Source organism: Apostichopus japonicus, chromosome 14 (assembly GCF_037975245.1).
Source record: "Apostichopus japonicus isolate 1M-3 chromosome 14, ASM3797524v1, whole genome shotgun sequence".
NCBI classification, from domain to species: domain Eukaryota; kingdom Metazoa; phylum Echinodermata; class Holothuroidea; order Aspidochirotida; family Stichopodidae; genus Apostichopus; species Apostichopus japonicus.
The window spans coordinates 22,870,030-22,886,623 of record NC_092574.1 but is presented as its reverse complement, the minus strand read 5'-3'; the positions used below and the strand labels follow the sequence as shown (position 1 = coordinate 22,886,623).

At 35.5% G+C, this 16,594-nt stretch overlaps 1 protein-coding gene across 2 annotated transcripts in view; it reads left to right on the top strand.

Annotated features, from left to right (window-relative positions):
* LOC139979550 (serine/threonine-protein phosphatase with EF-hands 2-like) overlaps nucleotides 1–14,451 on the top strand; it is a 63,083-nt gene extending 48,632 nt beyond the window's left edge. The window contains exons 10-16 of one of the 2 annotated variants that reach the window (XM_071990473.1): nucleotides 1,690–1,779; nucleotides 4,806–4,991; nucleotides 6,994–7,136; nucleotides 8,958–9,002; nucleotides 11,047–11,153; nucleotides 12,049–12,309; nucleotides 13,068–14,451. In XM_071990473.1, the coding sequence (XP_071846574.1) occupies nucleotides 1,690–1,779; nucleotides 4,806–4,991; nucleotides 6,994–7,136; nucleotides 8,958–9,002; nucleotides 11,047–11,153; nucleotides 12,049–12,309; nucleotides 13,068–13,321 (1,086 nt within the window). In that variant the 3' untranslated portion in view covers nucleotides 13,322–14,451. The remainder of the gene's footprint in view (nucleotides 1–1,689; nucleotides 1,780–4,805; nucleotides 4,992–6,993; nucleotides 7,137–8,957; nucleotides 9,003–11,046; nucleotides 11,154–12,048; nucleotides 12,310–13,067) is intronic. The other variant, XM_071990475.1, reaches the window with a different exon arrangement.
* Nucleotides 14,452–16,594: the final 2,143 nt, after the last annotated feature.

Here is a 16,594-nt window from a genome sequence, read left to right as displayed (position 1 = left end):
AACTTAAAACTAGTTATTAGCATAACTTTTCATATAGACCTAATTAATTATAGACTTAAATTATAGCCTAACTAGCCTAGATATGTCACAAGTTCATGTCTAAAACTTACATTTTTCCTTGGGAGGACACCCCAGATCCCCCCCCCCCACATTAGTGTCTGCCTCAACATCCTTGGGGCCACAAATTCACCCCCTTCCCCTTTCCCACCCCAGATAGAAACTTAAAACTAGTTATTAGCATCACTTTTCATATAGACCTAAGTAGTTATAGACTTAAATTATAACCTAACTAGCCTAGATATGCCACTAGTTCATCTCTAAAACTTACATTTTTCCTTGGGAGGACACCCAGATTTCCCCCTCCGCCCCCCTCCCTACATTAGCGCCCAACATCCTCAGGGCCACACAACCTTCTTTAAATACTGGATCTACCTGTGAGAAAAATTTGACTGTTCCAGTTACCTCTCTGTCAGCAATGAATGGACAATTGCTGTCTATGTAGTCAAATCATTAAAAGGCAAAGGTATATTCAAGATGAAGCTTATTATTGGGAACACCACAGGAGATTCATTAGATTGGCATGTGTATGTAAAATTGGTTCTTATGTAGATTTTTGGAAAGGAATGTTGCAAAAATATCTTGGCTACCTTATGAGCTTAAACAGCGGTTGTCAAAAAAACGATTTGGCTTGTGGCAGACTTTTCAAGTAGATGAGGCGTAACTCATGCATGTGGCTGACATATGAAACATAAAATATTCATGGTGAAAGACAAGCTATGCATGATGCAAATATACACACGACATATTAAGTCTTCAGATTCATTTGAAAGCTATTTTCAAATTTATTTAAAAGGACATCTATGTCACAGTATGATGGTATGAATCTAACTCATCCCCTTCCCCCCCCCCCCCAAACGTGGATATTTTTGCTCTTCCTGTATTTTGTCTTGTTTTTCCTATGATACACATAAAACCAGTGTAGTAGCAAGTATATATTTATATATATTTAGTGTAGAGATCCAGATATTATGGAAACATATATTATTAAATTTTGCAAAAATATGCATTTTATTTATCAGGAATGAAGTATTTTTTCTTCTATGAAGAAGAGAGATTTTAGCAGCCTTGCTATCATGATGATGTCAACTATCTGTTGTTGCCAGGTGCTAAATGACAAGTAAACGATCATGATTTGTGGGTATAAGTTGTTGGGCAATGTCTATAATTTGAGGATTAAACAATTGATATGTAGAAAAAGTAATAATTTGAACGCAATTCATAACTGTAAGCTCTGTGCTATCTTTAATAATTTTTTTCTTCAACTGCTGAATTATGAGGAGTATAATATGTAACGTTGTTTGATGTACATATCCATTGATTACTATGACAACCTGATGATTCTTTTATGTTTGTTATTGCTTTCCTCATAGAGTCTGCTCTGATTTTATTTCAGTATCATTCGATCCTTAAACCACCTCTAAAGGAGAATGCTACTGAAAGCATGGATGTGTCAGAGAAAGTCGATGTTTGTTATTGCTTTCCTCATAGAGTCTGCTCTGATTTTATTTCAGTATCATTCGATCCTTAAACCACCTCTAAAGGAGAATGCTACTGAAAGCATGGATGTGTCAGAGAAAGTCGATGTTTGTTATTGCTTTCCTCATAGAGTCTGCTCTGATTTTATTTCAGTATCATTCGATCCTTAAACCACCTCTAAAGGAGAATGCTACTGAAAGCATGGATGTGTCAGAGAAAGTCGATTTGGTAGAGTGGAGACAGGTTTGTGAACATGTGTTTGCTTTTTTTGTTGACATTATCGATGGAAATTTGTTTTTGAACATGTAGTAAGTTACCTTTAGCACAGTTTTATTGTACGATGCAAAGAAATTTGATATGCATTGGCTTCTTGAACATCAAACAGTTTGGTGCAGTTTCTGTCTGGAAAAGCGTCTGGTCATTTTGCTGCATTTTGGTAGCATGTCAAAATGTGTAATACTTAAAGAAAGACAGTTATTTATCACAGCATATATAACACCTCTATATAGCCTAGGGCAACAACACCTTCATCATGCAGATATTCCTAGGTCTAGCTTTATCTGCATACTCAAGTCTGGACAGAATATCCTTAAGGCCATCAAGTGTTTGGACTGCAGAGGTACCATGTGATACATCATTGTGGACAATAGGACTACTTAATAGAACAGTGTACTGCTTTAAATCTTCTCCACACTTGTGAACGAATGTAAGCGGGATCTGATACTCCGAGGGCAATCAGCATTGTAGTGTGGAAGCTCACATACTCAGGAGCAGACCCTGCCATCGTGATCTCTCTCTTGGGGAGGGATCTTGACCCCGCAGGGATGACCAAGTTGTGTGGTGTGACTTCTCAATCGATCACATGACCAAAGATCTTCGGTTACTTGCCCTTGCCAGTTCTGCATCATTGCAGACCAGTGATAGTCTGTGGGAGGGTTGATTGTACATACTAGCTACTTGATTTGTAAACAATTATTTGTTACCTTTTTGGGCTTGCGTAATGCTCTTTTGTCAGACGTTGATCCTGTTGTCAAATGTGGACTCATCCAGATTCAGCTTTATTACCTCCCCAAGGAAACGATATCCTGATCCACATTACTTTTTCAAATGTGATCAAAGCCTGTCTTTGTGCATAACAGTTGATCTGCTGAGACATGCACAAGGTGTGTATTCACAAACAGCAGTTGCTTTTAGCAGTAACCTTTCAGTCATAGCATTCTGTTTAATTAAAGGTGACCAACATTATCAGTAGTGTCTGTTACAAAGGAATCCTGAAATCATTAATGATCAAATCAAGTTATCAAATGTTTCAAGTAAGAGATAAAAAAATAAACAGAAAAGGGGAGCCAGTTATGTGAAAGTAATAGACTTTCTGGATGCTGTAAGCCTAGCAGCTGTTATTTAAATAACTGCCTCTCTCATCCTCCAGGTAAAGCACATCTGCACAGAGAGTAAGAGGACAAATGCTTTTAGATTTGTCATTTAAGATGCAAATGGGCTGATATCAAAACTGTTCTTGAATCAATTATCAAAAGCTTCTGAGGATATCAAGTGTAAATCGTGACATTTCTGGCCTCACAATTTATTCCTATGCATTGCTGATGTATGTTTAACTCCTTTGTAAAAGAAAAACAGCTGGTCTGTCCTTCAAAAATCTCTGAATGCCATTCTCAAGGTCTCTCCAAAACACTTTAAAAAAAAGAAATGACAGGGAATCTTTGAACGTTTACCTGCATAAAGATGGCTAGCTCTGTGAAGGTCAATAAGCATGAAAATTCAATATCTTTTATAAAAAGAAAAAACAATAAAATGAGGACCAAAGGAGGTCACTTTGTCAAGTACATTTTGCTTTCAGACACACATACATACACACCCACGCACATGAGCGCACGCATGATAACATGTTACAATGAGGCTAAGAGTGGTAATCATGAGGCTTTGCCAATGGTTACATAGGGTTTGGGCTTGAAGGTTCTGTAGTGAGTGAATATGTTATAAAACATACCTTGGTCATCATATCTAGAGTTACCTTTACTACACCAAAGATAAGATTTAATTTGCATGGGACTTGAGACAGTTTTGATGTGTTTGGATGGAAGGAAGGGGCAAGGAGGAGGGCTTAGGCTGGAGGGAGCCAAATTAATGTTCACTCGGGATGAAATATGATGAAAATCACTGTTGTGAAAATATGCTGCCCCGGCATCTCCTTAGTGCTGGTGTAAGTTTTAATTTTGCAAAATCAAGTACCCTGATAAAAGCTAGCAAAGTATAAACATCTGGATTATTGATTTTGTGGTTTTTCTCTTTCCTACATATTTGTAAGTGACTGTAATAAAACTTAATGATTAAGAAATTACGTTGCAGGGATTGATTAGAGTTCAATTTTCCCTAGGGGCATCATTAATTTATAATAAGTTCCTAATGAAAGTAAAAAATGAATGTGTATAAACTGAAACCTGCACTTTCTCCACAAAATACCCTAGATTTTTTTTCTCCTAACCTATAGTCATTAAGTTCTAAAGCAATTATAGTTTGCGGGCTAGTTTGCTAATTGTAGTGAAGGTAGCATATTCAATACCTTGTCAATAAATGAAAAAGTTAAACAAATTCAAACGTCAGTGATGTGGATGTAATATATGTCTAGTTTAAGAAGATGAATTAAACCATGTCAAAGAAGGAAAAAATTGATGTCTAGAATGGGATTTGAACCAGTGACCTCTGGGTATTAAACCCAGAGCTAAGTGACTGGTTCCAATCCCATATATTCCTTTGCTCTATTCCAAAGCTTATAATTTCTCAGTCAGTTTCATGTTGGTTCATTTACTTGTAGAATGAAAACTCTTTAAATCTGATGTGATGCAAATGGTAGTGTTAAAATGCAAATATTTCTGCATGTTTTAAAAAAAAGAGGTAATGACAGAAACCAGAGTCAGTCTGGAATGGGTATGTAAGATTAAGTTGACATGTGTGTTGTAATAAAGGTATTATTTGGGTTGTTTATGGTGATATTTATTAGTATATTGTGTATGATATTGTTAAGTTATAGGAAATACCACCAGTACAGCTTTATTAGTGTGTAATTCCCTAGTTAGTGAATATTCACTAACATCTCTATTACTTATTCCTTTTATATATGTTTTTTGTGCCAAATTGCATTATCCTTTTATTGACTAAGAAGAATTAACCTTGTTTTTCGACTGTTGACTTTACAAACAAATTTGGTTGCTTTGTGTGGTATCACACTTTACTTTTTGTTGCAAATTTAATAGATTCTTGATGCCCTTTGGAGTGATCCTAGGATGCAAGATGGCTGCCAACCAAATGCATTTAGAGGAGGAGGGAGTTACTTTGGCCCAGATATCACAAAAAAGGTGTTAGCCAAACATGGACTAGACTTACTCATCAGATCTCATGAGTGTAAACCAATGGGTTATGAATTTACTCATGATGATATGGTTAGTATACTCCTGCTAACATACTTTGTATGCGCAGCTTATTTTTGTAGATCACATTCTAAATTTCTTTCCTGTTGCCTTCAAATCTTCTTCAAAATGAAAGGCTTTCTTTTGCCTTTTGGCACCTCAACCTGATGGCTACTTCACCGCCCCCTGACCCTGCCCTGGAACGGTTCCAAGCTGGTAAACAGGTAGGCCAGTCTACCCCTAGACCTCTTGAAAGACAAAATGGTTTTGGCTTGAACATGATTTGAATCAGTGAACTCTGGAATGTATATGTCTAGTACTCTGCCAACTGAGATATCCAACCCAATTGTTGTCGGTGTCCATTATATCTTAATGTAGCTGCAGTAATCATAATCTTTCAAATTTTCAACTTTCTCACATATTTGTTTCAATTGCTTCATTTTGTTCCCTAATTTAGTAAGGGCAGGTGTTTAGTTTCTTCTTGAAAGCATTTACAATATATCTGGTCATCATCTGACCGTCTTTTGAAACTTAAATCTAGGTAGATCGTGGCAAAGTGCTTTGGGCATTTTCTTTTCAATTTGCTGATTGAAGAGGAACTTCTAATTGGATTGCTGTCAAGTTTTTTTCAAGCATTTTGTGGTAAACACATTTTAGGAATCAAATTTGTTAAATGGCAACACAACTTTTATTGCCAGAACAATTTTTTTTTATGTTTACAAATGTGAAGGTATGGAACGTTTCTATTGAGTTGTACACATTCAAATTTTAAAAGAGGAAAATAATATGAAAGAAAAAATTCTAATATTTTAATTGGTAGCCTTACTTCATCTAGTTGAGTGAGCCAGCACAGTTAGAGCTGCACTTTGTGCTGATTTTGGTAATACACGTAACAGCTATGGAATTCAATATAGCTCGATTGCTCAAGTTTTATTGAAAAGAATGAAAATAATTTTGGAAGAATTGAACATTTTTGATTAGATCATTTGCAAATGACTGATTATAAGATTTAAAAGTGTCTGGGCAATGAATTGAACAATACTGGATAGCTTTGATGGTATTGCTGACCAAACAGGAAAAGATACTTCACAGGCAAGGTTGAAAATAAGCTAGGACCATGGACCAAATAGCCACCTTGACTTGTCAAATAGGCCCCTTTAATAGATCCTGAGAAAATATGCCAGGAGCCATTCTTAATTGCAAGGTTAGGGCTCAGTCAATCAACCACTCTCAGATGTCTTCCAATTAAAAAATAAACAGCAAATATTCATCATATTTGCAACTTTTTTGGCTGCATGAGTCTTCTGTACATCGAAAACAGTATACACTCCAGTACCTCCTGGTTCCACTGAAAAGCCTGTGAACTTGGAGCCACTTTTCATAGAAAGTGGCTCGGATCGTGAAAATATTAGTTTCACACCTTGAGATTACTGAAAAAATTGAGGAAATTTCGGACTTTTTTAAACAATATTCATAGTTAGGCTATAATTAATGGATGATTACAATACTTTCATAGACCTAACTTAAAGAAACTGTAGCAAAAGAAGCATTGCGAGCAAAACTACCAAACTACCAAACAGATATCCAAGAAACTGTGATAAATATGCCTAGACATGTGTTCATGAAACTGTTTTAGTGTATCTAGCAATTTTTGGGTCATTATATTGTCCCTGTCATTTGGATATAAATCTTGAAGTTTCTTTAGTCCTTAAAGGATATTTGACTAGTGACAGCTGTTTATTCAAAGAACTTCATACCATCAATAAATAATAGTGGATTAGTTGCATGAGGGTAAAAAGAAAGGTAGATTTGCAGGATCAAAGTTCACCAATATTCATCATTTTCGTAATTAAATGGGACTATGGAAAAAAAAATTTATGGCAAAAGAATCCTGGAAGCAATATGAATAACATATCAGTGATTAACAATTGATGGCAACTCTATCTGAAATTCCCCCCCCCCCCTACTCATCTCACCCCATCCTCCCCTTCATTACTTAATGTTATGAGATCTTTTGTTCCCTCTTTTTTCTCAGGTATTGACAATATTCTCTGCGTCCAATTACTATGAGGTTGGCAGTAATCGTGGAGCTTATGTGAAGATGGGTGTCGATCTGAAACCACACTGTATCCAGTTCATTGCCTCAGAACATCACCAGAAACTCCCAATGAGTCAAAGGTACCTGAAAATTGATTTCTTTTGAAGCTTTGTAAAGCTGAAGTGAAATTCGTGGTTTAATAGTCATGACAACAAGGTTATTAAACCATCCATAAAAGTATTCTGTTAACAGACTATATTTAGGTGCCAGAACTACCCCTACCAATCCCCTCCATTTATTCCTACAAAATATGTACTTACAGCACTATTATCTTCTTCATGAACATCTACCACCCCCCCACCCCCAGTCACAATCCTCCACCACAACTTTCCACTTAAAGTTGCAAGTTCTGGTAATTAAATATCAATCTGATAATTAAACCTTGCATTTGATTAGGTAGTCTCACCTTCATCTGACCTGAAGAAAAGATAAAATAAATGCAAGTTTGGAGGAGGGTTCTTGATACCATGGAGGTAAAAACAGCCTCCATGTTGATACCAAAGTAAACTTTTACATGGCTTGAGACCACTTACAACCTATACAACTACCGTTGTGATCATATATGTACAGAAACTGTAAACATTCGAGAAGACAGTGTTATTTACTGGAGCAGTGTCAATTTCAACTTTCACTGACAAATTTGAAAGGGATGCATACCTAAAACCTACACAACTTCTCTGTTACTTTAACCGATGTGAACACATTTTACACATGATATCCTTCATGGAGACATAGCTTTCCCCCACTCATGCCTATACTAATAATAACTTCTGATGATGTCACAGATCACACCTGATCACTCATTGATATAATTAACAGGATTTGTACCATTTCTGTTTCCAAATCTCATAAAGATACATAGAGTAAGAGCTTTTGCTGAAATAGCTCAAACAGATTTTTGAACCTTGTATCTTACCCATCTAAAACTTGAAGGAGCTCATTTTAAGTAAATAACCAATATTTTTTGGGGTCAGCAAACAGAGAAAATCTATGTTTAGAGTATTTTGTTCCTTATTGCCATGGAAACTACAGCCCAGACAAAGAATGAGGGAGAGAGAGAGAAAATAATTTGTCCAGTATAGTGGATAATGTTTCTGCATTAATCGATATCAGGCCAGAGCCAGAAAGGATGCTCCAAGGGCAGCTATTAATAGAAAAGTGATGATGATAATGATGATAATTGCTGATTGGAAAACCAGTGTATGAATTATAAGAATGATGGTTGTATTATTGTAAGAGTTGAAGGTTTCAACTTTCATTTAGCCATGTCACAGGCTTGTTATTACTACTCTTCTTTTATTTTTCATTAAAACATACAAAACGGATGTGGAGCATGAGATTCTGAAAGTGGAGCATTTATGTGAAGAGGCTCATTCATAAATATCTACAATAAGAGAAATAATATATGTATTATTTATTTTCCTTTTGTTTTTCTTTTTTCATCCTTCAGTACATCTTAGGTAATTTTGTATTAAAAAAATTGTTTTTGGTTTGGATGTTTCTTTTCCTAACTGACAAAACATCGTACTAATATTACGACAAATATTTGACTCATTTACAAGTTACCAAATGTGAGCCAGCTTTTTGAAGATGCAAGAACAAATATTTCATGTATATGTGTAATTTGTTTTTTTTTCGCGTTGGAAATGATTAATCGTGTTTAATGTAACACAACAAATCCAGAACACATAGAATATATATATTTTCAATCAATAACATGGATTCATCATACTGCATTAACTCATTTCAGAAATAGTATCCTTCCACCATAAAGAAGCAAATGTCAAGTTTAGTAAATATTTATGTCTGCTTTCAAGATCAAAAGGCTTTGATTCATCTTGTCACATGCCATTGCTTTTTCTTTCCGTACTTTCAATGTTACTTACATTTTAATGGAATAGTAATGAAGATGACCTTGCAGGGGAACCACTTTGGGCTAAGAAGAGGTAAACATTAATCAGTGTGTGTGACAGTGAGTGTGTTCTCCTTTGTAGTAGTTTAGTGAACTAGTATAAACGGCAGTAATTCTATATTCCTCAAGTGACATTTATCCTTCCGTACATTAGGCAGCGTTCAACAATTAGGTAAAAAATTAGCAATTAATGAAGTAATCAGATGGATTCTCATTGATGAAAAGTCATTGATTGATCTCGACAGAGACTGAATTTGCCGAGTTTCATTATTATAACAAGTTGACGTAAACTGATGATGCCTAGGGTTTCCGATCAATGTAGACAAGACTGAAGTTCATTTAGGCATCTTGTATGCATTAATTTACTAAGACACAACAACATTTTGACTCTAACCTGTTTCTGCTGACTAAGTCCTGCTGACCGATCTAGACCAACACTGTATCGATTGAAGTTAGCCACAACATGTTGACTCTTACCTGTGTTTTATCGTTGATGTTGACAAAGACTTGATGGGTTCAGGGTAGTCACAAGATGTCTCCTCTTACCTGTGGCTGTCGACTAACTCCTGCTGACCGATCTAGACCAGCACTGTATCGATTGATGTTAGTCACAACATGACAACTCTTACCTGTTTCTGCTGAATAACTCCTGCTGACCGATCTAGACCAACACTGTATCGTTTGAAGTTAGTCACAACATGATGACTCTTACCTGTGTTTTATCGTTGATGTTGACAAAGACTTGATGGGTTCAGGGTAGTCACAAGATGTCACTGTTGCTAACTGTTGCTGACTAATAATGACTTAGACTATGTAGTTTGTTCACAACAGACTGATTTATCTGTAATGGCTATATGCTGTTATAGACTGAATTGGTCACAACATTATACACACAGAGCAATGCTATTTGCCACAGACTGACTAAATTGCATATATTTTTATTTATTTTTATGCTTGCATGATATTTGTATGTCAATTGTGTTTTTGTGTTTATTTTACAAGTTATTTCATTGGATGTGTCGAGTAAATGTGATGCGGTTGTCTCTGTTCTAAATGAAACTTTATCGTTTTGTAGTACTTAGTAGCTATTTATTAGTTTCTTTGCAGCTATTTTGTTAAATGTCGCAAAATTGAAGGTTTTGTTATGCTCTGTTGAAGTCTTTTTTTTTATTAGAGTGGTTGGGCCATTTGTTAGCAAGCCTTGGTTGGAAATTAAAGTGAAACATGGATGAGATTAATTCTGTGTCCATAGAGTACTCAGTGTATGTCAGTAATGAAGCCATTTTTCATTGTTCCATAAACTTCTTTGTTCGTTAATCAATCCTTTCTATCATCAAGGTAATACACTGTCAGTGTTATTTGCTCAATTTGAAAGAATATTTGTAAAACTGTATAACCTAATACATATTTTTGTTTCCTTGTCATTTTACATTACATGTTTATGTTGGATATACTGGTGCTGCCAATTGACTGTGAAAAATAAACTCATGCTACTCTGTCTATACTACATTGTGTAGCAACTTATTAATGTGGACATACAATCTACAGTTCATGACAGTACTGTGAAATCCATGTTTGTCTTGCCTTGTATTGAAGTACTATGTCAATAGCATGTGTGGAATGACAGCTATCAGTACTTGTTGACATAGACGTAGGAGCCAAATTTAATTTGGGGGGGGGGCTGTAACGACTTGCCTGAAAAATATAACCAAAATTTTCCGCGCACTTTGAGCGCGTTTAACATCTTAATCTACATATCAGATAGGCATGCATCGGTTATTGCATAGCATGCATAAAATTACATACAATCATATGCCGTGTTATTACCGTTCTATATCGGTTAGAATTTTTCGGGAAGTCGTTACGATAATGATGATAATAATAATATAAGTTTAACCATTATAAAACACATTGCAATTTATTTTTCTTTCAGTAGGTGCCCGAAAAAATTCTCATATTGCCCGAATTTCCACAAAAATATTTGCCTGGGGGCTGCAGCCCCCCCCCCCCCCCAGCCCCGCCGCCTATGCCTATGCTTGTTGATGTACCTCTCTTGCTTCTACATTTGATATTACTAGAGTCAGCATTGTGGAAGGTTCCGCTTTACGAGATCTGAAGGAGAAGATCATATCATATAAAACTCAACTCAGAGAGGCATTCCTAGACCATGACCCTGATAACACAGGTAAAAAACACTTCCATGCCTTTTAAAGGGCATCAGCTATGTCCCATACTCATTCAATATGTAAAGAACCATGTAACACACATGTAAGGCAGATAGTGGATGTTTTTGTATTCTCATTTCTATCTCATTCTGTCAGTGGAAATCATCTTTTGTAAAAAATTTCTTCAAAATGTATCGGTTTGCTATGTCTTAAATTGAAATCTCTACTCTTTTCATTCCAGTGAATTTTGTTTGTTGAACGTCTCAGAGGATTCTTAACAGGATAGTAGAATACAACAAACATGTGTAACAATAAAAGACATTATCTATAGATAAAATACACAAAGATCATTAAAACTTATGAATATGCATACAATATATTGTTTTTGACTTTATCAGTCTTTCATATTGTAAATGTTTTGTATACAGCTAGTTTAATACACAAACGGCAGCAGCAGTAGTCTGTATTTTTATTTTCAGGTGGATCTGTGAAAACTTTTACAAACGAAACTTTTGCCGCATGTTTTTTGGCTACGATACTTCTTCCTGTCAAATTTCTTATAATTATAGTCTATTTTATCTTGCAAAATATAATTAAAAACAAATTAACCACCCTACATGTCGAATTGAAAGATTTTTAAGTTGTGAGTGATGTCTGTACGTAAAATAGAAAGAAACTATTAATTAATTTCTGTGCACTTAAATAGATGAGTGTTTAACAACTTGTAGTACAATAAACTATTTCACCCTAAGTGGTAAGCTCATGTTCAACTCTCTCATGTGCTTCACGTTGAATATCGGTAAAGATATATACAACCATTTGGTCTTTAAAGAAGAAATGAACAACTTTTTAGTCATGTTTTTAAGAAAGTTGTTGGTGTACTGTTTCTCTCCTATCATTCTTCTTGGGTTTTAGGGTTCATCACCCCCCTACAGTGGGCGACTACCATGGAGAATATAGTAGGTCTAGCTATTCCCTGGCATACTTTACGCCCTAGATTAGTGAGTTCCAGCGATGACAACAAACTTGTGAAGTACGAGACGTGTCTCGATACGAATTTGGTCTACAGAGGCGAAGACAATGCCACGGATGATGGACCAGGAGTAACAGAGACATTGTATAGAAACAGAAGTGCCTTAGAAACGATCTTTAGAATTATCGACAAGGATCACTCCGGTAAGTTATAACTTGGAGTGTATACTTTATGAGTAGTTATGAAATACCTCGCTCTATTAAAGGATGTCTATATGTGAGCAAACCTGAGTTGGAAATAATGAATAACTTAAGGATGAAATACCTCCCTCTATCAGAGGATATCTATATATCGTCAATTGGGATTAGAAATAAGGCAAAACTTGAGGTCATTCTGAATTACAAAATCACCTCTTTCCAAAAAGAGAGTTATATATAAGAAATATGGCTGAGGAATGGGTAGGGTTGGGGAGAGGGTTGTAATGTGGAAATTTGTAGCAGAAGTTTATTATCAATGTGAACATATTGCTTAGTCATAACATAAGTCACTGTGCCTCGATTTACTAGTGTCCGCCTAACTTTTTAGACCCTCTTTTATCAGGAGACTTTTGCATGATTTGAATTTGCGTTGGTTTTGAATGCAAGTATTAAATGTAACATTACATTATGAGAATCAGATTTATGGATGCAGCTTTCTGTGTTAATTGCTTCATATCTATAAGTATATGTTAATGCATCATTTCCATAAACCTGGGCCACATTAATCAGGGTTTTCAAAGCCTTGATAGCTGTAGAAAATAAGCGGTTGAGCTGTATGCAGCCTGCAAGCCACACTTCGTCGACCTATATTAAGTTAATCAGGATATGTCAGAATTGATCCTGCTTTATGTTACATGGAATGTATGATTACACTTGCTTTATCAAGATATTCCACTCATCAATCTCACGTTCTCTCCTCACAGGTTCCCTTTCCTTAGAAGAATTTGAAGATGCCTGCAGCATCTTGAGCAAACACATTGGAACAGAAATCTCCAAACAGAATGTAAAAGACATGGCTACTAGCATGGACATTAATAAAGACGGTCTCATTGATTTCAATGAATTTTTAGAAGCTTTCCGATTGGTTGATCCTGAGAGCCAACAAGGTCTTGTGAAAAGCCAAGAAAATGGCAATGGTGCAACTGCGACGGCCGACGAAAAAGGAACTTTGACTTGATGATATGCTTGTCATCTCAGGATAAAAACAAAGCCTCAGGGTCATGTTAATATTACATTCCAGCAAAATCAACATAACTGACTAACGCTGTCAGATAGAGGAGGTTATTCAGAGTACTTGCTTGGTTCCTTTATAAGCTGGTATGTAAGACTATTATTACCTACAGGGGGTTTGAGAATGCTATCACATGGCAAAAAAAGCAGAAAGCTGATAATCACTGAGAAAAGTGGTTATTGTGAAATCTGTGTTGTAATTGTAGTTGGTAAAGTTTCTCTGTGCAATACAAGTATTTAATGTTTCTAAGTTTTAACCCAGTTGCTGTTTAGTAACATCCTAGGGTTGGTGGAGGGGGGTTGCATGAGGGTTAGCATCATGGTCGGTAATTGTGTGAGGAGAAAACTTATAATCACATGTAGATATATATAGTAAGATCACTGTGCTTGATTATCCAATTTTTTTGTCGAATAGCATTGTGTCATAACCGTAAAGATGACCTTTTTATGATAATACATACAAGTTCAAGGTGATATGATTGTTGAGAAATGCACAGTTACTGTATTGAACTTCAATCAGTATTCTTGATGGAAATTAAGACAATTTATCGATAATCTTAGAGACTTTAACTGACTGCCAGATAGCAGAATAGCAGAGTGGTGATATAACCTATAGCAACATAGAACCGTTCATTTACAGTGATTTTCTGAGAAAAAAAATCAGACAGTTTCAAAAGTGGTTCACTGAGGGGGCTGCAACATCCTACAGCCAGGCTGTGCAGTTCATATATATTATGTTTCACATAATAGAGGCTGCTGGTCTGCTGAGATAATTTCTAATTGTTTGAAAATGGTTCAACTTTTTTAACTTGTGCCTTACTCTTACCCAATACTATGAAATTATTGTTTCTCTTGTAGCATTGCCTAGGTGTGCACTGTGGTTCTAGTCAGTAAACCAGTAAGTGTCCTTTCCTCACTAGGATGGATGTTTCATGGTGCTGGGTCGTAAGGGTTCTGATGCAATATTATCGTTGTCTTCAGTTAGCGACTCCTTTTCTGACATATTTTTTTTAATGGTACAAGGATGACCAATCTCTCCTTTTTCCTGCCCTCCCCACACCACTCCCCCTCCCCCCCCCCAAAAATAAAACACAAGAAAAATAAACAAACCCAACATAGAGGTTTACTATGTACAGGAACATAACCAACCAAAAAACGAATTGTGCAAAAGTCATGGATGGGATATACATGACCATACCACTTGGTACGAAATTAAATTATTTCAGAGATATCTTTGTGTCTCTCTACTGAATTCGTTACAACTTTGAAACCCATGATATTCAATAGACAGACATTTTTTAATCTTGAAATTTCTAAGATGTGATATTAGTTTATGGGAGCAGTTGTTTAAAGTCACATTTAATTGGTAACCATTCTCAAATAGATCTTGTGGTATAATATGTACAAAAGCACCAGTCAAACCTAACAAAGAAATATGATTTTGTTAATGGTTACTATGTATAATATTATCTTTTTTTTTTTATCCATTCAGTTATAGATAGGGGAGGAAAGAGACTCTTCTCTTCAGTATTGCAAGTGTTTGCTACTATTCCATCACCTTTTGGGTTCAACTTTGTTCCCTTATATATAGGAAAACTCACTCTTATTTATAAGATTTTATTTTCTGTTGTTCAGATAAAAGTTCAAGAACCTTTTCTTCCACTATTACCATAGTGAGATCAACATGCATATAACTGATTAATTTATTGTCTGTTCTGACTTGTCTGGAAAAAAAAAATGAAAAAGGCGGTGGGAAAGAATGATTCGGGCAAGTTTTAGCATGCTAAACATTGGTGGAAACATTTATGATATCTATGTATTTTGTACGCTGGTGACTGACACAGACAGACACATGCACCATTCAAGAGTGCTTGTTAATTTAAATTTAAATTTAAATCATACTCTACCAAGTCTAATAAAAAAAAAAGTCATAAAAACTAATAACTTCACAAATCAGAATATCTTTTTAAGGAATCATGTGTGTTTTCCAATGAGTGAAGCATTGCTCAAGGTTGTTTGTTAATTTAATTTAATCAATACTCTACCAAGTCTAATAAAAAAAAACTCATAAAAACTAATAACTTCACAAACCAGAATATCTTTTCCAGGAATCATGTTTGTTTACTTAAGAGTGAAACATTGGTCAAGGGGACGGCACTACTAATAAACACTGTGTACAGTAAAGAGGTATTTTGAAAGAGTCGCAGAGAGATTTCTTGGATGGTATCGTTCACCTCGAAGAAGGCCTCTGATTGAGGCTGAAATATAGGTGATTTATAAACATTGAAATAGTTGCTGCTTCTTTGTAACCTTGTAATTAATGTATGTAGATAACAATATAACTAATTTAGAAAAGTTGGTAAACCAACGATGGTCAAAGGCCATATAATAGATCCATTGATAGATTCACATATAAAAAAAAGAGTAGGAAACAAATATTTTGTGTATTCAAAATGTGAATATGCGGAATCAAAGAAAGACTAAAGACACGAAGAACCACTTTCTTTGAAGCTTTGGGCAATTAATTATCAACCTCGGTCAGCCAAATGAGTTAAAATTTGCAGTGATACTAATTTTTAAATTTATTTGGGTCCTTCACTCTTGTCACTTAGTTGGATTTGTACACTACAATTGAGATACAATACAACAAGAGCGTTGTGGTCAAGTAGTTAAGGCAGTGGACTTGTGATCTAAGGATTGCAGGTTCAAGTCCTGGCTAGATCATTGCGTTGTGTTCTTGTGCAAGGCACTTGATCTCCATTGCCTCTCTTCACCCAGGTGTATAAATTGGGACCTGTGAGATAAAATTGTCAGCTGGGCGCTGTTTAGCTGCTGCCATGTGGACGGATTGTCTCTATGTGTGACTGGTTATCGTTGACCGGGGTAATATTGTGATTGTAAAGTGCATAGAAATGAATTTGCATATAGTTGCACTCTAAAAATGAATATATGATTATTATTATTATGTATGTAGCATCATATATGCAGGAAATTTAAGAACTATGGTTTACTGTATCACGGTAATCAGATTTAACTTATTTTTTATCAATATATCATTTATGAAGTAGTTTTTAATGCTTTTCTCTTCATGTATGAAAATATATGATGTAGTTAAATATTCACAGAAAGTACTAAAGTTGATCTCAATTGACATAGCTGTTACTGATTGGTCAGGATATATAAGACAATTGCCCTTGAATTTTAACTGAATGATTCCTGA